The 25,592-nt window shown below is 51.4% G+C and overlaps 1 protein-coding gene across 4 annotated transcripts in view; it reads right to left on the bottom strand.

Moving 5' to 3' along the window:
• Nucleotides 1-25,592, bottom strand: part of TECPR2 (tectonin beta-propeller repeat containing 2) — a 102,831-nt gene that overhangs the window by 50,879 nt on the left and 26,360 nt on the right. For 3 of the 4 annotated variants that reach the window (XM_047795861.1, XM_047795863.1, XM_047795862.1), the window contains exons 3-6: nt 16,509-16,637; nt 15,712-15,843; nt 8,087-8,244; nt 1,298-1,610 (exon numbers count right to left, since the gene is read on the bottom strand). In XM_047795861.1, coding sequence (XP_047651817.1) covers nt 1,298-1,610; nt 8,087-8,244; nt 15,712-15,843; nt 16,509-16,637 — 732 coding nt within the window. Of the gene's footprint in view, nt 1-1,297; nt 1,611-8,086; nt 8,245-15,711; nt 15,844-16,508; nt 16,638-23,260; nt 23,549-25,592 lie in introns of those variants that run through there. The other variant, XM_047795864.1, reaches the window with a different exon arrangement.

Here is a 25,592-nt window from a genome sequence, read left to right as displayed (position 1 = left end):
AAGTTCCTGGGCCAGGGCCTGAATCCGAGCTTCAGTTGTGACCTACACCACAGCTGCAGCAACACCAGATCCTTTAACTCACTGCACCATGGCAGGAACTCCTTTTTTAAAATTCCTAAATCTGCCTCTATTGGCAATAATCTGTTATCATCCTGATGTAAACAGATGCTGTTTCCTACCATGATTTAATGATGCTGGAAAATTATCCAAAATACATCATTGAGGAAAGTGGAAAAAAAAAAAAAAAGGCAAAACAGTGTTGCTGCTTTTGGGGAGGAGAATGAAGGAGTAAGAACAGGGCGGAAGGAGAGCTGGAGGAAGAGCCCTGTCCTGTGCAGCCCCGCCCGGGGAGGGCCCAGGGCGCTGGGCCTCTCACTAGTTCCGGAGCGCGTCCGTCTCCGCTTGGTGCGCTCACAGCAATCTGGCGGTCGGAAGACACGTGGCCCAGAGAAACCATAAAGAGCAGGCCACCCTCCTGTACAGCCCAGGGACCTGCGGTCACTGTCTTCCAAAAGCCTATAGTGAGAAAGAGTTTGAAAAGGGGAGTTCCTGTCGTGGCGCAGCGGTAACAAATCTGACGAGGAACCATGAGGTTGCGGGTTCGATCCCTGGCCCCACTCAGTGGGTTAAGGATCCGGCGCTGCCGTGAGCTGTGGTGTAGGTTGCAGATGTGGCTCGGATCTGGCGTGGCTGTGGTGTAGACCGGCAGCTGTGGCTCCGATTCGACCCCTAGCCTGGGAAAGTCCATATGTCATGGGTGTGGCCCTAAAAAAGAAAATGAAAAAAAAGAAAGAGAATTTAAAAAAGAATGTGTGTGTGTACGACTGTATAACTGAACCACTTTGCTGTACACCTGAAACACTGTAAATCAACTATACTTCGATTAAAACAAAGAAGAACAAGTTTGGAGTTTCTGCTCTGGTTCAAAAGGATCAGTGGTATCTCTGCAGCACCAGGATGTAGGTCAATCCCAGTCTGGCAGAGTGGGTTAAAGGATGCGGGGTTGCCACAGCTGCAGTGTAGGCTGCAACTGTAGCTTGGATCTGATCCCTGCCATGGGGAGGCCAAAAAAAAGAACAAGCTTAATGTTTGTGCTAAAATAAAACACAATTTCTTCACAGAAACCATGAGTACCTAAACCAAATATTTTCTCACATCTACAAAAACCACCAAACCGTGTGATTTCCGTGACTGGCCCAAGGGGAAAGTGCAGCCCTGGAAGCAACACTCTACCATCGAGAAAGGCGGCATTCTCCCGCCCGCCACACCGAGGATGGGGCGTGATCCCCCGACTCACCTGGTTGATGGTGTCTAGAAGGTAAATGCTGTACTCATTCCAACTCAACACCCAGCCTTCTTGAAAGAAGCATGAGACGAGTCCCAGGTGTTTCTCCGGGAAGCTGCAACTTCCCCTGTCGGAGGATTCCAGGCGCGGGTAGAGCTCGAAAGGCTTGACTCCTCCCGCAAAGACATCCTTCAAGATGAACGTGGCTTGAACGGTCCCGTGGACGTCAGCCTTCCACAGCCGGAGCCCAGGCCGGGATGCGTACAAGGTTAGATCGCTTTGCTTACAAAGTCCTGGTATAAAACAGGCACCAAATTTCCCAGTGCTGAAATTTCAAGGAAAAAAAGGAGAAAGAGCAAGCCATGGTCTGATGTAAAGTGCTAGCTGTCAACCCTTGACGTTAACCATAACAAGATACTTGGGACTGAGCCAGAACAAGACTGATTCTTTTTCAAACCCTTTCCCACGGCTTGTTTCTGGTTCACTGAACGGCACTGCCATCCCGTGCCCACCGTGGACATGGTCTCTGTCTCACACTCCCTACAGCAACCCCAGAAGTGTGCACCCCGCTGAGCAGGCATCCTGGCTACTGCCCCCAGGGCTTCATCTCCAGGCTCTGGTTTAGTCCTCGCAACAGCGCTGGGAGGTAAATACTGACTCCCGTTTTAAAGAAGAGGAAAGGGGGCCGAAGGTGACACGTCCAGGACAGGGCAGCCTCCCCCTGCCCTGAAATCCTGCTCCTTCTACGTCTGGCAGCTGTGCTCATGCCAACATCCCAGTGACTGGGCCCTCCGTCTAGAACTGAGGCGGCCCTTTCAGAATTCCTCTTAAACCATCGGGGGGACCAGTTTTTCTGCTGATCCCCAGGCTTGGCATTTTTTTTCTATTTTTAAAATTATGAACACAAACAAAAGAACATGTGTGTTTTAGAGCCTAATAATGAAATGTACGCCAAGGAACCCATCTCTCAACTTCAGAAACAAAACATTAGCGACCCGGTTGGTGCTCTCATGCTCCACTGCCCAGGTGTGACCCCTACAATGAATTCTGTTTTAGTCCCTTGCTTTTATTGATAGTTTAACTACATACCTATGTCCTCCTAAACACTTCATCATGTAGTAGTGCTTGTCTTCTGTTTGTATAAAAAGCAGTAAGATGCTATGTGCATCCTTTGACAGCTTGCTTTTAGCATATTTCTAAGATTTATCCTTGTTGATAAAACAGCTGTAGCTCATTCATTTCCACTGCTACCAAGTATATCACAGTTTATTTATTCACCCCCTTATTGACAGGTATTGGAATTCTCTCTACTCTTTCATTCTGGATGGTGCTATGAGCATTTTTGACATAGCTTCCTAGTAGTATATAGACGTAAGTTTGTCAAGGATATTTCAGAAATGGAATTGGTGGACTGTTGGGTAACTGTTAGGTTGCTGAATAGAATCAAATTCGAATTGGAAGACAATTTCAAGCCTTTTCCGATGCATTTGCACAACCTATATATATACCCCATCGCAATCGATGAGTTCTCACTGCTCCAGATCTGCAGCCAAATCTGAGACTACCACCAGTGCTCAAATATTAAGAGTGTCAGTTTAACCCTAAGACCTGCTGGTTCTCTCTCCAAGTAGCTGGCTTTGAACAGCAGAAAGACCACTGGCTTTAGATCGCCGCCTCGACTTCCAGCCCTGACATCTAACCGCTGTGTGGTGTGGGTCTCAGCTTCCTCATCAGTAAACCAGAGATGCTAATGCCCATCTCAAAGGCTGACGTGAGGATTACGTGACAATCCACAAAGGCACTGTGAGTCCCCACGTCGCCAGTGCATGCCACGTGTGCCGTGCCTCTCTCCCCTCCTCGCTGCACGAGGCCACACACCCAGCCCACACGGTCACACGGATCACGTCCCTGGGTGTTTCTCTGCACTGTGCAACCTCAGGAAAGAAATCCTTCAGCTCAGGGTCCTCGGAGGACACCGAATGGCAAAAGCAGCGTTGAAATGAAGCCTGTTAGACTAACCGAGGATGTTCTAACCCCCAAGATCAATCGTGGACAGCTCTATAACCAGCAGCGTGTTTGGCTACTGCTGTTGGTGACTTGCTCTGGAAAGGCTCTCTAAACACACACACCCAAAGGACCTCTAGCAGGGCAGCCCACAACCTCTTCTTCTTGCCTTTCCTGTCAAATCAATTTCTATTCCGTGATTTTCTTCTTTATCGGCCACACCTATAGCATGTGGAAGTTCCCGGGCCAGGGACTGAATCTGAGCTGCAGCTGCAATCCACACCACAGCTGTGGCAATGCTGGGTCTGGGTCCTTAACCCACTGCACCACAGCGGGAACTCTGGTGATGCAATTTATAAATCTATTGTCCTTCCATTAACAGGTCCTCTTTTTTGGGGGTTGCACCTGAGGCATGCAGAAGTACTGAGGCCAGGGACTGAACCCGTGCCACAGCAGGGACAATGTCGGATCCTTAACCCGCTGAGCCACCAGGCAATTCCTTAATAGGTCCTCTTAAAAATCTCTTGTCACTTGCATTTGGATTTCTCGACCTCAGGTAACTAAAGCATGCGTTTTAGGCACACTTGGTGAGCTCCTGCAGTGGGTAGGAGGCTGTGTGGTGCTGCTGGCAACAGAGAAGGTGCACAGGGAAGATCCTGGCCCTGCCTCATAGCACACACCGCGGCAGACGCGGGCGGAGCCGTGACCGCGGCATCGGGGAGGTGCTGCATCTGAGGCTCGGAGGGCTGCTCCAGGGGCAGACACAAAGGGGACACGTTCTGACCCGACCAGCCGAAAGCTTTGACCGGGGACACAACCTGGGACGCGACCCTGAGGAAAGGGAGCGGGCACCTGGGGAGGGACGTGCTGGCGGGCCGCTGGCTCCGAGGAGCTGCTGAAACGTGGTGAGTGGGTCAGGAGAGGGGGTCACGGGAGGGATAACCAGCCACCACCAGGTGCAAACGGTCCTCAACCCCCGCTGGGCCACCACCCGCTGGGCCACCACGGGCCTGCAGCACTTGCTGATGTCATTCGGAATCTGCCCTGAGGGCTGGACGCTAAGACCCCAACTCTGACGGTCTAAGCACTGCAGCATTCTCAAATCACACTTAGGTTAACCTGGTTTCTTAATTCTGAGGGGGTGATTTCTAGAAAAACCACTGATGTCTTTTATGAACCAGATTAATATGAAAGGAGTATTTCTGGTTATCAAATTCTAACCATAAAATAGTGTTTCTTTTTTTTTTTTTTTGGTCTATTGTCTTTTGTTGTTGTTGTTGCTATTTCTTGGGCCGCTCCCGCGGCATATGGAGGTTCCCAGGCTAGGGGTTGAATCGGAGCTGTAGCCACCGGCCTACGCCAGAGCCACAGCAACGCGGGATCCGAGCCGCGTCTGCAACCTACCCCACAGCTGACGGCAACGCCGGATCGTTAACCCACTGAGCAAGGGCAGGGACCGAACCCGCAACCTCATGGTTCCTAGTCGGATTCGTTAACCACTGCGCCACGACGGGAACTCCAAAATAGTGTTTCTTAATTTACATGTGATAACGCTGAATGCAGACAGAAAGCCCGAAACGGGAGAAGGAGCCAAAGCCTCGGCAATAATCTCAACAGCCAAATTCCCAAAGGCCACCAAACAGGCACGATGGTGACACTGGTTCAAAACGTGCCGTGGCCCCAACTGGGCGCAGGCCCCACACCCCACACGGACTGCAGCTCTGGGGTGACACAGCAGCAGGTATGGAGAGGGGTGCTGACGTCCCCTGCAGAGGACAGCCAAGACGGGACACCTGTTTGGGGGCGGCTGGGCCTTTGATATGTTCTGGGACAGACAGGTGTCGTTCAGCCCAGTCTGGGGAGGCGCACAGACTTGAGACGAGGACCCGCACCGCACGCGTGCTCTGCGTCCCCTCAGACCCAGCAGCCCCGGCCTCTCCGGGCCCCCCGGCCTCTGCCACTGCCCTCGGCCGGGCTCCAGAATGCCCCCGCCTTGGGTCTCTGACCACGCCATCCCCCCAGCGCGCCGCCACAGGCCACCTTCTGAAACCTCTCAGCAGACCACACGTCCCCCTCCAGGCACCCCTGGTTTTCTGTGCTCCTTTCTGTTCAAACAAGCCCTCCAGAAGCTGTCCACACGGACGGCCACTCCTCCTCCTTTAGCCCCTCCAAGGCCAAGGCCCCGCTCCCCATGCTGCCAGGTCCCGAGGTCTGGCTCCACCCCAGCGCAGGGCTGACCGCAACTCTGACTTGGAGCTGCTTCCCCTTCCTGATGGGTCAGCAGTGGAGCGACGCCCGCCTTTCTCAAGCTGCGAAGGGCTCCCACCTGCTCCCACCCCACATCCCCCCCAGCCCAGACTGTCCTTGCTCCCAGGCTTCACCACAGCAGCAAGCACAGTGCCACCACTCACCCACCTGCTCTGGCCGAGAATCTCTGGCGAACCCTGCCCCACTCTGTCTCTCCCTCCCTTTCCCTCTCCCCCCACCTCCTTCCTCTGCTCCCCCCTCCTCCCCCTCCCCCTCCCTTCCCTCTCCCTGTCTCTCTCCCCCTCCCCTCCCCCTCCTCCCTCTCGCCCTCCCCGCCCCACCACAGAGTCAGCTCTGCCCTCACAGCATTCCCGCCACCTGGCCCTGGTGTGAGCCCCACGAGTCTTGCCCTGGGATCAGCCCTGGAATCAAGCACACCCTGAAGCCACAGGAGGCACCCCCGGGCCACCTGCTCTGTACCAGCCCTGCGCTCCTCAAGCCCTTGGCACAGGCAGCATTTCAGCCTGGGGGCTCCCATTGTCCTTCCTTCAGGAATCTGCTCAGGTGCCCTCCAACACGAGCTCCATGCCGATTCACCACTACAGAACATTCCAGAACATACTCATCTACCGTCCACTCCCCACAGGAGGGTGGGCTCCTGAAGATCAGAGCCCCAGGCCGAGAAGGCGCCTGGCACTCAGCACGGCCAGTTGCGGACTCCCAGCGCTGGGGGAATGAACGCTCTCCCTACCAAACCCGCCCGAGGTCGGGGTTTCACGGCCTCACGGCTGCCAGCGTCTGAGGAGCCCGTTTTCATTTCTGGCCGGGACCCTCCTCTGAGCTGCCGATGGTCCTCCCGAGGGTGATTCCCGCTCGGCTACCTCCCCGGCATCCAAACGCAGCACCCCAGATAGAAGTCCCCCAGCCTGGACCTGAAACCTGGTCTCCCGCCTCAGCCAGACGGCGTGGCCTCTAGCTGGCTGCTGCGGCCAGGGGCGCGGAAGTCTTCTATCCGGCCTCCCACTTCCAGGCCACTATCCAGCCCTGTCCTCTCTGTCCCCAAACCCTTCCCTGCACCTGCCCTCTGCACTGCAGGTGGCCCCACCCCCCACTCCTAGACTCCCTGGGGGACAGGACCTGTGCCTCATGGATACTAGTCAGGTTCATAACCCACTGAGCCACGATGGGAACTCCGCAATGCCTTTCCTAACCACAGTCTAACGTGGCACCTGCAGAGGCAAGGCTTCAAGACTCAGAGGTTAAAAATATTCCCATTTAGGAGTTCCCATCATGGCACGGCAGAAAGGAATTCGACTAGGAACCATGAGGTTGCGAGTTCGATCCCTGGCCTCACTCAGTGGTTTAAGGATCTGGTGTTGCCGTGAGCTGTGATGTAGGTCACAGATACGGCTCAGATCCTGCCTTGCTGTGGCTGTGGTGCAGGCTGGCAGCTACAGCTCTGATTCGACCCCTAGCCTGGAAACTCTGTATGTTGCAGGTGCGGCCCTAAAAAGACAAAAAAAAAAAAAAAAATCCCGTTTATTCTCCTCTACTCGACCTCCCAAGGAGAAAGGGGACACATTTGTTTATTTCTGCATCCTGACACGGTGCCTGGCCAGAGTACGCTTTTAGTCAAAGCTGCCAAAAGATGTGGCTACTCAAACACACCCGGAGAGGTTCACACAACGTTGCTTAGTGAAGTTTCACACGAGAGGTCTGAAGGCCAGGCTTGCAGGAGAAGACTGCTGGGTGTACGATCCACGTGAAGGTACCGGTTTACCGTCCTCCTTCCAGAGAGACAGCAGGCAGTAAGGCACCCACAGACCAGCCGGGACATAGCGTTGGACAGAGAGTGGGGCCCGGCGGAGGGAGGGTCAGGACCTGGTCCCGTGGAGCCAGATTCCACTGGGCTTTCCCAGGGCCGAGGGGAGATTATTGCTATGAAAGACCAAAGCGCTGATGGAATTAAGGGGTTATTCAGCACGGAAAGTGGAAGCCGAAGGGGAGGATGTGATATGGGCTGCCACACAGAAGAGAATAAATTTGCACTGTGCTGCTGCAAAGCACGGGACACAGAACACGGGACAACCAGAGGCTGGCACAGCGGGCACCACCAGCCTCTGCCAGCCTTGTCGCCTGCTCCCCACCAGCACCCGACCCCTCGCCCCAGTCCTCCCTTCGCAGGCAGTGGTGTCCCCACACCCAGGAGCCTTCCAACACCCCCCCACCGCTTCCCACATGCTGGGGGGGTGTGGGGGGGACTAACCCTCCTGGGCGCTGTTCTTCCCCCAGGGAGTGGGTAAGAGACGGGGCGCTTCCCCGGCCTGGAACCCTGACCGCCCCCTTCCGGGGGTTAGAGCCCATGTGAGCTCTGCCCGTGGCTCCACAGCAGGGATACAACCGGTAGCACCTTCCCCGCTGAGGGCACCTAGTGTCCCCAAGGGCGATGGCGCGGGCGGCAGTGCCCTGCCCCTGCCCTCTCTCTCGGGCCGGGGAGGAGGGCGGGCAGCGGGAGACCCGCCAGGAGCCCGGTCGCCAGGCGCTGCGCACCTTTTCCTCGGCTGCGTTCCGACCTGCCGGACGGACTTCTCCTCGGTGTAGAAGAGCAGGCTTCTCTGCAGGGTGGAGGCCAGCAGCACCTTCTGGCTGTAGTCCAGCTGCACGATGGACGCCGGCTCCTCCAGCACCAGGAGCGAGTGACAGGCGCCCTGGTGGAGAGAGGCCGGTGAGCGGGCCAGGTGGCACAGGGCCCGCCCGCGCCCTTCCCGCCATCCGTCCTGAGGGCCAGGGAACCTTACGATGTCACTTTAATGCTCAACGCACAGAGCTTTGGTCTTTTATAGCAATAACCTCCCCTCGGCCCTGGGAAAGCCCAGTGGAATGTGAGCTTGGGTTGAGTGGCTCCACGGGACCAGGTCCTGACCCTCCCTCCGCCGGGCCCCACCCTCTGTCCAACGCCATGTCCCGGCTGGTCTGTGGGTGCCTTACTGCAAGGAAGGCATCTGCAACGTCCCTACTGAGGAGAGAACAGTCAGCTACGGTAGCATCTACGCCAGGTCGCACCAGGGCTGCCAAGAAACGCTACACAGTTCTGTATAATTTCTTTTAAAGTGCTCTCAGTAGAGGGTTCAAGGAAGGCTCTACAAAGATCTGAGCTGAAGACTGGTGCACCATATGTATTATTTATTCCAAGAGGACACAATGGACTTTCTATAAAATGACTGTGACGACAAAGCCCTGCCCCACAAAGAGTATAAAGCAATTCTGGGGACATTATATCCTTGACAACTGAAAGAAGAAACAGGTTAGAAAGAAATTAAGATGTTATTAAGTATATTAGAGAACAAATGAAGGAAGCAACCTAAATGTCCATCAACAGGTGAATGGATAAAGAAGACATGGTATATACACATACGCAAACACAATGGAATATTACTCAACCAGGAAAAAGAACGAAATCATGCCATCTGCAGCAACACGGACTGACCTAGAGATTATCGTACGAAGTGAAGTAAGTCAGATAGAGACAGACAAATATATGATATCACTTACACGTGGAATCTAATGAAATGACACAAATGAACTTACTTATAAAACAGAAACAGGGAGTTCCCGTTGTGGCGCGGTGGTTAACGAATCCGACTAGGAACCATGAGGTTGCGGGTTTGGTCCCTGCCCTTGCTCAGTGGGTTAACGATCTGGCGTTGCCGTGAGCTGTGGTGTAGGTTACAGATGTGGCTCGGATCCCGCATTGCTGTGGCTCTGGCGTAGGCCAGTGGCTACAGCTCTGATTCAACCCCTAGCCTGGGAACCTCCATATGCCAAGGGAGCGGCCCAAAGAAATAGCAAAAAGACCAAAAACAACAACAACAACAAAAAAAAAAACAGAAACAGACATACAGACATAGAAAACAAGCTTATGGTTACCAAAGGGGAAAGGTGGGGGGAGGGGTAAATTAGGAGATTGAGAGCAACATATACACACGACTACAGATAAAATAGATAAACAGTGGAGTTCATCCTGGCTCAGCAGTTAGCGAATCCGACTAGGAACCATGAGGTTGCGGGTTCGGTCCCTGCCCTTGCTCAGTGGGTTAACGATCTGGCGTTGCCGTGAGCTGTGGTGTAGGTTGCAGACGTGGCTCGGATCCCGCGTTGCTGTGGCTCTGGCGTAGGCCAGTGGCTACAGCTCCAATTTGACCCCTAGCCTGGGAACCTCCATATGCCGCGGGAGCGGCCCAAAGAAATAGCAAAAAGACAAAAAAAAAAAAAAAAGATAAATAGTAAGGACCTCCATATAGCACAGGGAACTATACTTAATATTTTTTAATAACCTATATGGGAAAATAATCTGAAAAGTTCTTATTCATATACATATATGTATAACTGAAATATTTTGCTATATACCTGAAACTAATACAACATTCTAAGTCCACTGCACTTAAATTAAAAAAAAAAAAAGTAAAACTTCAAAAGGCAATTTACTGCTAACACAAGCGATACTCCTTGGTATCAAATGGTGGCTCCCTCTAAGTGACTCTTCTTCTGACTCATTTCTTTAACTGTTTAGGAAACACTGATGTGATGTCACAGACTTTTGTGGGGAAAGAGGGAGCAGCCATCAGATTTATGGGTAAAATTCACCATGTTTAGATGCACAGTCCTATGAATTTTGACAACTACACACAATGGTGTAAATACCAACACAACCAAGACAGAGGATTTCCCGTCCCCCCAGGACATCAGGGACATGGAGCTGGATTTCCCTCCCACCTCTGCAGTTACGCAGACTGCAGCGTTTCAATTTTTGACTTAGCTTATAATGGAATTAATTTTATTGTACTGTATTGTGCAAAAACACACATCCTCCCATGTCTTTTCTGCAAATCTCATGAAATACGTGTGTCTTTTTTTAAAAAAAGATTAGAACCTTGGAGTTCCTGTCATGGCTCAGTGGTTAATGAATCCGACTAGGAACCATGAGGTTGCAGGTTCAATCCCTGGCCCCACTCAGTGGGTTAAGGATCTGGCGTTGCCGTGAGCTGTGGTGCAGGTCGCAGATGTGGCTCGGATCCCGAGTTGCTGTGGCTCTGGTGTAGGCCGGCAGCTACAGCTCTGATGAGACCCCCTAGCCTGGGAACCTCCATATGCTGCGGGAGTGGCCCAAGAAACAGCAAAAAAAAGACAAAAATAAAATAAAATAAAGACAGTGCTTTCTGCATGTGATTTTTCTCTCCATTGCCTGAAGAATGAGTGTTGCCTCCTCCACTCGATTCACAGGCTGGAGGAGCGGCAGTGGCAAAGGACAAATACAAGGGACCCTTAAAACCTGAACAAAACATTTCCCTGTAGAGCAGCAGTTCTCAAAGTGTGGCCCACGGTCCCCAAGGGTGCCTGAGGCCTCTCAAGGTCAAAACCATTTTCGCTGTAATACTGGGTTTTATCTGTCTTTTTCGTTGAGCTGAAATTTGTACTACTGATTCAAAAAAAAAAAAAAAAAAGTCACAGCAGGAGTTCTCTCTGTGGCACCATGGGATCAGAGGCATCTTGGGAGCACTGGGACACAGGTTTACTCCCCGGGCCAGCACAGTGGGTTACATACGGGTCCAGCATTGCTGCAACTGTGGCTGGGATCTGATCCCCGGGCCAGAAACTCCATATGCCTCGGGGTGGCAAAAAAAGAAAGAAAAAAAAAAAAACAAAAAAAACAGGCCACGGCAGGTAGAGCTACTGAAACCTTGAGTGGGTCCAAATGGAGCCGGGCCCCCAAACTCCAAAAGCTGCCAGGGGACACTGGGCACTAAGCAGTCGCAGCGAAAACAGGCACTTCCCTTGAGGATGGCTGTGACCCAGGACGACGACCCTGTGTACCCGCATCTTTCTTTCCGGGCAACAGCAGGGCGAGCACACAGCTCTCCTGCTGAAGCACTGGGCACCCGGAGGAGCTGCCCCTGGGGCTTCTGCTCACAGCACACCGTTTCCACTTGAAATCTATGATTATTCAAACTCGCATATCTGGCAGGCATGTTCTCAGAAAGAAAGAGCAAGCTGTTCACTTCAAGGAAAACAAGTGATAGTATTTGTCCCTGATAATGAAATTCAAGTTTACAAGTGGAGATTAGAAGTTGAAAGCCTGGAGTTCCCTGGCGGCTCGGCAGATTAAGGAGCTGACATCGCCACTGAGGCACACGTACCATTCCTAGCCCAGGAACTTCCACATGCCGTGGGGTGTGCCCCCCTCCACAGAAAGAGAAACAAACAAAAGGACTTGAAAACCTGTATCCACCCTTGTGAACCTGACAGACGCCCAGCAGCTGAAGACCCTGTCATGACAGCGACAGCGGCACGGACACAGGCGCTTTCAGTGATGGATGTTACCTAACTCTGAGTCGGCCTCCGCAAGATCCGCAGCCCTCGGGAGACCGACATTTTCCAGGTGGCCAAGGCACGATGCTACCGAATCACGTGGGGGCCAAAGGGCGAGACGGGTTTTCCAGGGAAGGGCTCTCTGGAGGCAGGGGGTCCGCCCGGACGAGCTCAGGACCTCGGAGCAGGGTCCCAGGCAAAGGCGGCCAGAAAGAACCGGGTCTGACATGGCACAGGCACTGCCACCACCCCGTGCCAAAGTGGAGGCGCGTCTTCAAGCCCAGGTACGCGCTTGCGGGAGGGTCTGCTGGTGTCCATCACCTGCCCTTCCCATGGAGGTGGGCAGCTTTCATCGTCACGGGCCATGTCCATAGGGCCCGGAGTCTGGCACTGGGGTTTCTGAGCCTGAGCAAAACTTGGTAGAACACGGAGGTGAATTCGAGGCAAGAAGCGCTGCGGTGCTAAGACTGCGGTCTCGGTCCCCAGGCTGTCGTCCGTCACCTCTCACTGACAGGGGGTCCGATTTTGGTTTCCTGGCCTGAAATGGAGCACTTGCCTAGTACTGCAGCTGCCTAACAGACACCTCTGAACTGCAGGGCTCTGCCATGGCGCCGAGTGGCACACGGCACCATCTATGTTTGTGTGCAGATCTGTGCCTTTGCTGATCCTAATGTTTATACAAAATTGAAATACAAGCCCTCCGGTTGTATTTGCACACACAGCTCTGACCTTATATTCAGCTGCACTGGTATCGTTACTGTAATGGCCTTAAACTGCAGGCATGTCAATGTCACATGAACGACAGATGCGTGTACAATAGTGTTTACAGGAGCTCCCCTTGTGGCGCAGTGGAAACGAGTCCGACGAGCATCGTGAGGATCCAGGTTTGATCCCTGGCCTCGTTCAGTGGGTTAAGGGTCCAGCGTTGCCTTGAGCTGAGTGTAGGCTGCAGACGTGGCTTGGATCTGGCGTTGCTGTGGCTGTGGTATAGGCCAGTGGCTGCAGGTCTGATTTGATCTCTAGCCTGGGAACTTCCATACGCCAAGGGTATGGCCCTAAATAGCAAAAAAAGAAAGAAAGACAACACCAAAAGCTGTTTAACTCCAGAATATAGTATAAAAATATTTTCAAAATAAAAGATAAAGTATTACAATTACAACCTAAAAAAAAAACCCAAAAAGAAAAAAACAGAGGCGTCCCCTTGTGGCCAGTGGGTTAAGGGTCTGGCAGTCACTGCAGTAGGCTTGGGTCGCTGCTGTGGTGTGGGTTTCATCCTAGTTCAGGCCACAGGCACGGCCAAACAACCCTCAAAAAAAAAAAAACAAAACCTCACAAAAAACACTAGAAAACAAAGTGCGGGATAGACCAATGGATTTCTCCGTAACAGAGCATGAGAAATGCACCCATATGCTTTCAGATTAAAGAACCTACTGTTGGTGGGTTGGGGATACAACTGAAGAGGAACAACCACGATTCTCTGCAAGGCTGTTAAAATACTCCTCCCACTTCCAACTCCACGTCTGTGAGGGGCCCGACTTTCTTCACAGACTCCGACCACACAACGTACTGCGACAGACCCAGTGTAGAATCCAGTGTCTTCAATTAAGCCAGATGTTACAGAAATTTGCAAAAATGTAAGCGATGCTTCTCTTCTCACTGTCTTTTTCTTTTTGGTGGCACCTGTGGCATATGGAAGTTCCCAGGCCAGGGGTGGAATCTGTGCCACAGGAGCACCCGAGCCACTGCAACGACAATGCTGGATTACCCACCGAGCCATAAGAGAACGCCTCACTTCTCTGAAAAGGGTTATTTTCACAACGTGTTATTTATCTTAACATATAATGAGTTCATTATTTTAAAATAAAATTCGGAAATATTTTGAGGAGTTCCTGTTGTGGCCCAGTGATAACAAACCCAACTTGTATCCATGAGGACGAGGGTTCGATTCCTGGCCCCACTCAGATGAGGCTGTGGTGTAGATCACAGATGAGCTCAGATCTGGCGTTGCTGTGGCTGTGGCGTAGGCCGGCAGCAGCAGATCCAATTCAACCCCTAGGCTAGGAACTTCCATATGCCGTGAGTACAGCCCTAAAAAAAAAAAAAAAAAGAAATGTTTTCAAACTTCTTAGTCTTAATTCCTAACACAGTGCGTTCAGTAGATATAAACCCATACAAACAAAACCTCTTTGGAGTCCTCTAAGAGAGTAACGGGGTCTTGAGACCAAAAAGTGTGAGAACTCCTGCTAAATAAAGAATATTTGTAGCAGACAGGGCAGTCTTAGATCAGAGGGACTACAAGTACCCTGGCCAGTAACCACTGCTTTCCTAGACGCACTGGGAATGCTGGTTATAAATGAGAAAACTAAAGGACCGCGCCACCAAGGAGTGCATGAGAGCCAGTGGACATATGACAAGACAAGCAGAGCACGGGCAGACGGGCAAGGCGTGGGCTCCGGAGCAGGCCCTTGGTCTGAGATGGAGCTCTGCCAGACACTGGCTTGTGACCCTGGACCAGTAACTGGACCCCTTGGAGCCTGGGTTTCTCATCTATTGACTCAAGATCAGCACCATAGCTTAGTGATCTGCTGTGAGGCTTAAACAAAAACAACAAACTCTGGAGTTCCCTGGTGGCTCAGCAGGTTAAGGATCCAATGTTGCCACTGCACTAGCTCTGGTTACTGCTGTGGTGTGGGTTTGATCCCTGGCCCCAGGAGCTTTTGCATGCCACGGGTGTGGCCCAAACAAACATCAATGAGGGTGGGGGCTGGGCTCCTTGCTGCCACCAAACTCCCCCTCCTTTCTCTCCCACCACCCAGAGCTCTCCCAAAGCAATGGAGACCTGCCCAAAGCAATGCCCTCTGTCTAGAGTGGGGACAGAGAATGCTGCCTACCACGCCAGTAAACAAAGGATGTTGAGCCATCAGCCACTGTAGCCCCCAAAGGCACACCCCCCGAGGGGCTTCAGGATGAGAAAGAACAGGACACTGGCCCTAGACAGTCAAGGTACACACCAAAGGAACGATTTCAATGCACCTCCACTCTGGCATCTGCCCAGACCTGAGATGTCTGTTTTTTCTTTAATTAGCAGAAATCTTTTTTTTTTTTTTTGTCTTTTCTAGGGCCGCTCCTGCGGCATATGGAGGTTCCCAGGCTAGGGGTCCAATCTGAGCTATAGCCGCCAGCCTACACCAGAGCCACAGCAACGCCGAATCCAAGACACATCTTCGACCTACACCACAGTTCACAGCAATGTCGGATCCTTAACCCACTGAGTGAGGCCAGGGATCGAACCCACAACCTCACGGTTCCTAGTCAGATCCGTTAACCACTGAGCCACGACAGCAACTCCAGCAGAAATCTTTTGATTCAACTCCCTACCTGGCTTGTTTCTGCAAAACTCCTGTACATCCTGGCTCCACCCTGACCTCTTTGGAACAGTCCCTCCGAGCAAAGAAACTATCTCCTGGGCAATAATCCCTATAATAAAAATTCTCAACTTTTAGGTTATGCTTTTTTTTTTTTTTCCAGTCAACAACAGTCATGACTGAAATGCTTCACAGCCTCCTATAAACGCTTCAAGGAATTAGGATTGATAGAGGATTCTTTTCTTTCCTAAGTGGCAGCCACAGACATCAGGAGAAACGAAAAAAGTGAATGCTCCAGCAGAAAAAAGGCCAGTTCTTTAGACGCAGAAGCAGAAACTTATAAAGCATTAGAAAAGTCCTTGAAAGAAAAGGATACAAATTAACAACTGATAATATAATTTCTCCAAATATAAGACCAACAGCTGTTTCCAAGAATAATTTCACCTGGTCTAGATCCAGAGAAGAATAGACGATTTTCCCTTTGTCGTCTCCGGAGAACAATTTCATTCCGTTGGGGCTCCACGCCAGGGCCGTTACGCTATTCTTGTGAATGCCAGTGACATCGAATCTCCGAAGCTATGAAGAAATGACAAAAACGCACACAAGAGAAAGGGAAGGGTAAACACTGTGAGATGGAGCTTCACGGGCAAGGGGTACCTGCGAGCCCCTGCTGGAGAAGCACTGGTGCTCCCTGTCTTTCCCGCGAAACCCTGCACAAGGGTCTACTGCCTAGTTACCTTTAAAACTGACACAGAAGAGGCGTTCCCGTCGTGGCTCAGCGGTTAAGGAACCCCAACCCGACTAGTACCCTTGAGGCCGCAGGTTTGATCCCTGTCCTCGCTCAGTGAGTTGAGGATCTGGCGTTGCCGTGAGCTGCGGCGTAGGTCACAGATGCGGCTCGGATCCCGCGTTGCCGTGGCTGTGGCGTAGGCCGGCGCTACAGCTCCGATGAGACCCCTAGCCTGGGAACCTCCACATGCAGTGGGTACAGTCCTAAAAAGACAAAAGATAAGAGAAAAAAAATTGACAGAGAAAAGCCAGCGCATATTAAGCAAAGTTTAAATGACCCGGGGTGCTTACTGCCAAGTGTCCTACCAGGATCAAAAATGTTATCTGATTATAAAGAACACCGGGTGAAGCTTTTCTGAGCATATATTTTCTAGGCAGCTGAGGATTTCTCACTTTAAAACACATGAGGAATTTCCAAGAAGTGAAGCGATGCCAAAATGATTAGGACTTACCTGTTTATTTCTCCCCGGCAAGGACGACACGAGCTGAAAGACGGCAACCCTCCCAGAGGCCGTGCCTGCAGCCACAAGGTCGTCAAAGCAGCTCAGCAGCTTCACCACCGTGATGGACTCCGTTTTCCCCTAAGGAAGGAAACGGTCAAAACAAAAGGGCAGGTCACCAGGCCAGCTTTCAAAAGGCACAACACGGCTGCTGAAGGAATGGAAAACCTCACTGGACCACAGCCTATACACATCCCTGAGTGAAAACAGATATAATTCAGAGGAATAATTAAATCTTTTTCTTTCTAGGTTTTTTTTTTTTTTTTGTCTTTTTGCCATTTCTTGGGCCGCTCCCATGGCATGTGGAGGTTCCCAGGCTAGGGGTCCAATCAGAGCTGTAGCCACCAGCCTACGCCAGAGCCTCAGCAACGTGGGATCCGAGCCGCGTCTGCAACCTACACCACAGCTCACAGCAACGCCGGATCGTTAACCCACTGAGCAAGGGCAGGGATCAAACCCGCAACCTCATGGTTCCTAGTCGGATTCGTTAACCACTGCGCCACGACGGGAACTCCTCTTTCTAGGTTTTTGATCTTTGAAATGATAAAATTTAAAAACTGCATTTCTTGGACTTCTCTTTGTGGCTCAGTGATTAACGAATGCAACTAGGATCCATGAGGATGCGGGTTCGATCCCTGGCTTTGCTCAGTGGGTTGAGGATCTGGCGTTGCCGTGAGCTATGGTATAGGTCGCAGACTCGGCTCGGATTCCATGTTGCTGTGGCTGTGGTGTAGGCCAGCAGCTGTAGCTCCAATTGGACCCCTTAGCTTGGGAACCTCCATGTGCTGCGGATGTGGCAAAAAACAAAAACAAAAACAAAAACCCTGTATTTCTTTTTCTTTTTTATTCTTCTGGTTGTACCTATGGCATATGGAAGAGACTGAATCCAAGTGGCAGCTGTGACACAGGTCACAGGTGTGGTGACACCAGATCCTTAACCTACTGCTCCACAGCGGGAACTCCTAAAAATTGCACTCCTGATGAGGACATGCTGATCAGTCAAGTCCGAAAACACTGGGCTCTCCTCAAGAGAGGCTTGGACAAGAGAAGGAGTCCTCAGAAAAGCTGGATCCTGGAGTCAGAAAAGCTACCCAGATCCAGGCTCTGCTTGCTTCTCTCTCAACGTGGACAAGTCACCCCCTGACTGCAGACCATGGCGTGAATCTGCCACACGGGCCTGCTGGAGGATTAATGGGACAACACACTTGAGAATCCTTTATAAACAGACTGCTGGTGTGTTTTAGTTCCAAGACCAATAATTATATATATTTTTTATTAACATTAACTCAAGCTTAACACATTGGTTTATTAAAAAGCTCACAACAAGCATTGCATAGATATTCCGGCTTCGAGCGCATCTGAATGATTTGGTTTTTTTTTCTCGTTTTTGGCTGCCCTGTGGCATATGGGGTTCCCAGGCCAAAGATCAGATTTGAGCTACAGTTGCAAACTATGCCATAGCTGCAGCAACACCGGCTCCTTTAACCCACTGTGCTGGGCCAGGGACTGAACCCGCATCCTGGGACTTCAGAGATGCCCTCGATGCCACTGCACCACAGCGGGAACTCCTGAATGATCATTTTTTATTTTGAAACCATTCATTCAGAAAAATTACACAACCATTCTGACCTTGCTAAGACCTAAGGCAAGAGCTCCAAAAACCCATTTTGCTCCCTGATGCCATCATTCAGAGAGAGAAAACCGACCAAACACGCAAGCAGGCCCCCACGCTCGGTACTGAGTCAGCCGCACTGAAGGATGCGGTGCGGCACAGGCCCGCCCTCCCAGAGCTGAGCTGTAGCACCGAGTCGTGTGCGTGAAGAGCCACCCACACTGAGCTGGGGGCTAATGACAGAGCTCACTTTCATCTGGCACTTACAGCCTTCAGACTATGTTCAGGGGCTATAAATACACCCGGTGCCGGATCGTGATACAGCACAAAGAATCTGGAAGAGGAAGGGGAACCCTGAAGACGCCTGCAGGTGTATCAGCCTGAGGTGTTTCTGGTAACCCCCGACTGGGAACAGGGTGGAGGAGGACATGGGACCAGGCAGGAGGACCGCTGGGAGCCTCTGCGCTGGCTCAGGCAGAGGCAGTTCAGGCCTGCTCAAGAGAAGGGTAAAGGAGTTCCTGTCGTGGCTCAGCGGAAACAAATCTGACTAGCGTCCATGAGGACACAGGTTCGATCCCAGACCTAGCTCAGTGGGTTAAGGATCCGGTGTTACTGTGAGCTGTGGTGTAGGTTGCAGACCTAGCTTGGATCTGGTGTTGCTGTGGCTGCCATGTAGGCCGGCAGCTATAGCTCTGATTCGACCCCTAGCCTGGGAACCTCTGTATTACATGGGTGTGGCCCTAAAAAACAAAAAAATGCCACTACATCAGGAATTAAAATCATTTATTGGAAATTTGCCATGTCATAGCACAAAATCAAAATAGTTGTATAATTTTTCTTTTCTTTTCTTTTTTTTTTTGTCTTTTTGCTATTTCTTGGGCCGCTCCCTCGGCATACGGAGGTTCCCAGGCTAGGGGTCCAATCGGAGCTGTAGCCACTGGCCCAGGCCAGAGCCACAGAAATGCGGGATCCGAGCCGCGTCTGCAACCTACACCACAGCTCACGGCAACGCCAGATGGTTAACCCACTGAGCAAGGGCAGGGACCGAACCCACAACCTCATGGTTCCTAGTCGGATTCGTTAACCACTGCACCACGACGGGAACTCCAATTTTTCTGAATAAATAGTTTCAAAAGATAAATCATCACTCAGGTGGGTTGGAAGCCTGAGTATCGATATGCAATGCTTGTACACATGCTTTTTAATAAACCAATGTACTAAACCTGATTTGTCCTGTTTTGTTTTTTCTGTTTTGTCTTTTTAGGGCCGCACCCACAGCACATGGAGGTTCCCAGGCTAGGGGTCAGATTGGAGCCACAGCTGCCAGCCTGCGCCAGAGCCACAGCAACTCGGGATCCAAGCCACGACTGCGACCTACACCACAGCTCACAGCAACGCTGGACCCTTAACCCACTGAGTAAGGCCAGGGATCAAACCCGCAACCGCATGGTTCCTATTCAGATTTGTGTCCACTGCACCATGATGGGAACTCCTGATTTAACATTATTTAATATGACTAATAATAAATGCTATGGTTCTTGATTTAAAAACCCAAACGTCTGAAGAATCAGATTATCAATACCTAACTTCACATCAAAACAAACACGAAGTTCATAAAAACATGGAGTTTCAACTTCTGACAGCATAATACTCTAGCTGGTCTGACAAAAATCCCTCTCCAAACACCTAGAAATGCCGACTAAGATACATAAACATTCTTTTAAAGGTACAGCTAGATCCCTAGAAAGTAAAGAAAATCTGCAAAAGCCAAAACCAAAAGGGTTACTGTCAGACAGGAGCAGCGGCCATCCGGAAGCTCCAGGCTGCACCGGGTGAGGTGGCCAACACCCAGCCCCCTGGTTTTTGGAGGTGAGCAGCCAGGCGAGGCGGGAGCTGGAACCGATGTCCCCTGCAAAAGCCTAACCTGTGAAGACCTGACTCCTGGTCAAAGTGTAAATTAGGGAGCATCCATCCGCTGGCAAAGGGAGCGGACAAGGAACTCTGACTTATCTCAAGCACGGATGGCAGAGAATAAAAAAGACGAATGGTTCCTAAAAACCTGTAATCACAAACTGCCCTAATCCAGCATCGGAGTTTGAATGTATTCTCCTTCCCTGGAAAGATGCTCCCTGCCAGGCAGTTTATCTGACGGGCTTCCATGTTTGCGGCACTCCCAAGGGCCTGGCTGAGGGAACAGAAACCCCATCGGTGGAAGCAAGCCTCAGCCCAGGGCCCTCAGCACTCACACCTGTTAGGGTCGGCCGCAGAGCTCACGGTCAGAAATTACTATAGGGAAACGGGCCCCATACGAAGAATCCATTTAAAAAAGCAGGAACAGGGAGTTCCTGTCATGGTGCAGAGGAAACGAATTCGACGAGAATCCATGAGGACGTGGTGGGCTCGATCCCTGGCTCTGCTCAGGGGGCCGGGGATCCGGCACTGCTGTGAGCTGGGGTGTACGTCACAGACGTGGCCTGGATCCCGCACTGCTGTGGCTGTGGCATAGGCCGGCAGCTGTAGCTCCAATTCGACCCCTAGCCTGGGGACCTCCATATGCCGTGGATCCGGCCCCAAAAAGCAAAAATAAATGAATAAATAAAAAAGCAATAACAGACCGATCCACACCTCACCCTGACTCAAGTATAAGCATTACATTTATTTATTTGTTTGTTTGGGCCACACCCATAGCACGTAGAAGTTCCTGGGCCAGGGACTGAACCCAGACAGCCGCGCCCGGAGCCCCCGTTGGTTTGCACCCACAGAAAAGCAGGCCTGGAAGGCGGCCTTAGCCGTGGGGCACTCCTCTGGGGGCGGGAGGCCTGTGAGGGGAAGGGAAAGAGCTGGAGGAGCAGGAAGGGCCGTCGGACCCCAGGGCAGCTCTGCCGCCGGCAGGAGAGGCGAAGCCGGGAGGGCTGAGCAGGGTGACCCCAGACTGCAGTGCGCTTTCAGATACAACAGACTGGGCCACGGTGACACCCCACGTCCAAGTCTGGCTGGAGGAGTCACGGGTCCCACAGGAACGAGCCTTCCCCAGCCGAGGGGAGGAAGGGCAGGAAGGGCAGGAAGTGAGGCTTGGACTCGGAGTGCTGGCTAATTATGCTCCTCACAGCAGGAGACAGATTAGATTAGGTTATCACCGAGTGACCCACCGCGCTAAAAAGACACTGGCGACATTCTACTTTAAGAGATAAAATATTTGAGGGTTATTTTTTATGACCAAACCGGGACACACAGAAGCTCTTTCAGGATATACCTGAATACTCAAGGCTCAAATCCACCATTAATAGTTTCTTTAGTGGTACGTCTATTTCATAAAACCAATCCTTCACCTAACACATTATTTAAAAATGGGATTTTGACCAGCCTAACTGCAGTAAAATACCCGTTTAGTATTGTTTTCCATACAAGTCTGCAAGTGGGAGGTGGACCTTCAGAACATCAAGTAGCTTATTGAAAAGAATTGCTAGTCGGAGTTCCCATCGTGGCACAGTGGTTAACGAATCCGACTAGGAACCATGAGGTTGCGGGTTCGGTCCCTGCCCTTGCTCAGTGGGTTAAGGATCCAGCATTGCCGTGAGCTGTGGTGTAGGTTGCAGATGCGGCTCGGATCCCGCGTTGCTGTGGCTCTGGGGTAGGCCGGTGGCTACAGCTCCGATTGGACCCCTGGCCTGGGAACCTCCATATGCTGCAGGAGTGGCCCAAGAAAAGGCAAAAAGACATAAATAAATAAATAAATAAATAAAAATAAAAGAATTGCTAGTTTAGGAGTTCCCTGGTGGCCTAGCAGTTAAGGATCTGGCATTGCCACTGCTGTGGCTCAGGTTCAATCCCAGGCCCAGGAATTTCTGCTTGCAAAAAAAAAAAAAAATTACTGGCTTGAAATTAGATGGAGAAGCTCCTGCTGTGGCACAGTGGGATCAGCAGCGTCTCGGGAACACTGGGACCCACGCAGGTTCAATCCCTGGCCTGGCACAGTGGGTTGAAGATCAGGCACTGCCACCGCTGTAGCTTAGTTCGAGGCTGTGGCTCCGATCTGATCACTGGTCTGAGAGCTCTATATGCTGTGGGGCAGCCAAAAAAAAGAGAAAAAATGAGATGGACCCTAAGTAGGGTCAAGCAGCTAAGTCTCTACTGATGGCTTCACTGTGCTTGCTGTGGGGACACAAACAAGGACACTGTTTTCAGGGGCTCTTGTGGTCTAGGAAGAGGAGCACACACGACCCGTCAACAAACACAGGAAGCAAGCACTGCCAGCAGTGACACACACAAGGCGGGTCACGGGAAGGCCAAGGCCAGCTGTGACAGGCGCGCAGGGAGGCTGCTGCCCTCAGGCGGGTGAATACCCAGTACCTCATGGCACCATAGTCTCTGTTTTCTTTCTCTCTCTCTTTTTTTTTTTTTGTCTTTTTGCCATTTCTTAGGCCACTTCCCATGGCATATGGAGGTTCCCAGGCTAGGGGTCGAATCGAAGCTGTAGCCACTGGCCTACACCAGAGCCACAGCAACGCAAGATCCGAGCTGCATTTACAACCTACACCACAGCTCACGGCAACACCGGATCCTTAACCCACTGAGCAAGGTCAGGGATCGAACCCGCAACCTCATCGTTGCTAGTTGGATTCGTTAACCACTGCGCCACGACGGGAACTCCTTCTTTCTCTCTTTCTTTTGCTTTTTATGGTGACACCCGCGGCACATGGAAGTTCCCAGGCTAGGGGTCAAATCAGAGCTACAGCTGCCACGGCCCCAGCAACACGGGATCTGAGCCGTGTCTGCGACCTCCACCACTGCTCATGGCAACACCAGATCCTTAACTCCCTGAGCAAGGCCAGGGATCGAACCTGTGTCCTCATGGATACTCGTCAGATTTGTTTCCGCTGCGCCACAAGGGGAACTCCCCGTTTTTATTTTTTAAAACAATGACGTATGATCATACTTACAAGACTATATACAACAAACTATACGAATAGCTTCAAGAGTTACCATCCAGCAGGCACCTGAGGAGCCTCTGTGTCCTCCGCCTGACTCACAGCCCACCCCGCAATCATCCTCCTGAAACTGGGGCTCATTCCTCCCCAGCCATTACTCATACCTTGGCTAATGTCCGAGGGCAGCAAGTTTTAGTTCAGAAGCGGTCTGGCAAGCATGGGGCAATTTCTGCTCCAAGCTCTGGAAGCGTCCGAGCCAGCCTCGGCGAGGGTCACAGCCCTCAGGGGGTCCCCCCACCACACAGTCCTATTCAGCCCCATCTTCAGCTTCCCCAAGTCACACGGCAGCCTATCCGCCCTCTTCCTTCGGTCACATCCTCCTTTCGTGGGAGGACGGTTCAGTCCTCCTCTGGCCTGGGAGCCAGTCTTCCGTCCCTTTAAGGAGACTCTGTCCTCCTCAGATCCCGTCTACGGTGGGTTCAACCCTGACGTCCCCTCCCCTCCAGCTTCCCAGGGGCACATTTTGTTGCCTTGCTGTGGCAACTTAACTTCCTCAAACAGAAATGCAGGAATCAGTTTAAAGAAAACAAGCTGGATGTGAAAGAAGCCCTCAGTGTTTTCTGGGCCCACACTGCACCACGAGGACAGCACTCTGCCAACTTTCCCAGGCTCTCTGGCAGGCAGGTTCCCCTCCACGCACAGGACAAGACACATGACTGCAAAAGTGTTCTCTGGGAGCAAAAAGCCCATGGGAACTCAAGTCTGACAAGCCGTTCTTTATAAGATGCTTTTTTTCTTAGGGCCGCACCCACGGCATATGGAGGTTCCCAGGCTAGGGGTCTAATCAGAGCCACAGCTGCCGGCCTACACCACAGCCACAGCAACGCAGGATCCAAGCCACATCTGCAAACTACACCACAGCTCACAGCAACACCAGATCCTTAACCCACTGAGTGGGGCCAGGGATCGAACCCGCAACCTCATGGTTCCTAGTTGGATTGTTTCAGCTGCACCACAATGAGAACTCCTATAAGCTGCTTTTGACATGGTGAAGCTGAACCTTTAGTAAAAACTGCTAGCATATCAAATAACAAACAGATCTAAAATCTCTAGAAATATTTCTTTTTTTTTCTTTTTGTCTTTTTCTAGGGCTGCACCCAAGGCGTATGGAGGTTCCCAGGCTAGGGGTCAAATCAGAGCTGTAGCACCAGCCTACACCAGAGCCACAGCAACTCGGGATCCGAGCCGGGTCTGTGACCTACACCACAGCTCACGGCAACACCGGATCCTTAACCCACTGAGCAAGACCAGGGATCGAACCTGCAACCTCATGGTTCCTAGTCGGATTCGTTAACCACTGAGCCAAGACAGGAACTCCTAAAATCTCTAGAAATATTTATAAGACTCAAATAAGATAGAAATTCATTAAATCCCTAAGAATTGTTTCACCATTCTTCTTTTACTAGCAAACAACCACAGTTTAAAGTTTGAATATTTGTTCAAATTTTTAATGATCTAAAAGTCAAACAAAAGCATCTGCTTTTCCTGGAACAATTTCCTTTCTTTTCTTTTTTTTTTTTTATTCTTTCTTTCTTCTTCTTTTGTTGTTGTTGTTGTTGTTGATTTTTACGGCATTTGGAAGTTCCCAGGCTAGAGGTCGAATCAGAGCTACAGCTGCCAATCTGCACCACAGCCACGGCCACAGCAGATCTGAGCCGCGCCTGTGACCCACACCACGGCTCATGGCAAGACCGGATCCCTAACCCACTGAGTGAGGTCAGGGATGGACCCTGGGTCCTCAGGGATCCTAGTTGGGCTCGTGAACCGTTGAGCCACGAAGGGAACTCCGTGGACGAATTTTCTTAACTCCACTGGGCAAAGTGGCCACTAGACTTGAAGGAAGTCCCTAAGGCCGTGGGCTCTATCACTAGAGAAGATCTTAAAGACAGAGGTATAAGGAAAACAATGAGAGCTCCAGCCAACTTTTCGGCAGTCAGAAAACAAAGGGAGAGTATCTTGAAAGTGCTAGGACAGAACCACCACACGAAGTGAGGCAGAGATCAAGTTTCAGGTCCCCCATCTTCACATCCAGCTGTTTCAGGCTGGTCAACGGAGCGTCTGTGTATCATCACCTTGGCAGTAACTCTTGCTCTATACACGTGCACTTGCTGGCTTCGCTGGTATGTTCCGACGCCCTATTTATCTATTCTTGTGGAAACACCACATTGTCTTACTTACTGAAGCCCTTTTTTTTGGCCACCCCGTGGCATACGGAGTTCCCGGGGCCAGGGGTCAGATCCGAGCTGCAGTGCCGACCTAAGCCATAGCTGCGGCAATGCTGGATCCTTAACCCACTGTGCCGGGCTGGGATCGAACCTGCGTCCCAGGGCTCCCAAGATGCTGCTGATCCATTGTGCCACAGCAGGAACTCCTGAACCTCTGAAGCTTTACAAGTCCTGTTCCTCAGCAGAGGTGCTTCCTCATCCGTTTCTTCTT

Source organism: Phacochoerus africanus, chromosome 9, assembly GCF_016906955.1.
Source record: "Phacochoerus africanus isolate WHEZ1 chromosome 9, ROS_Pafr_v1, whole genome shotgun sequence".
NCBI lineage: Eukaryota > Metazoa > Chordata > Mammalia > Artiodactyla > Suidae > Phacochoerus > Phacochoerus africanus.
This window is presented reverse-complemented; position numbering and strand designations above follow the sequence as displayed.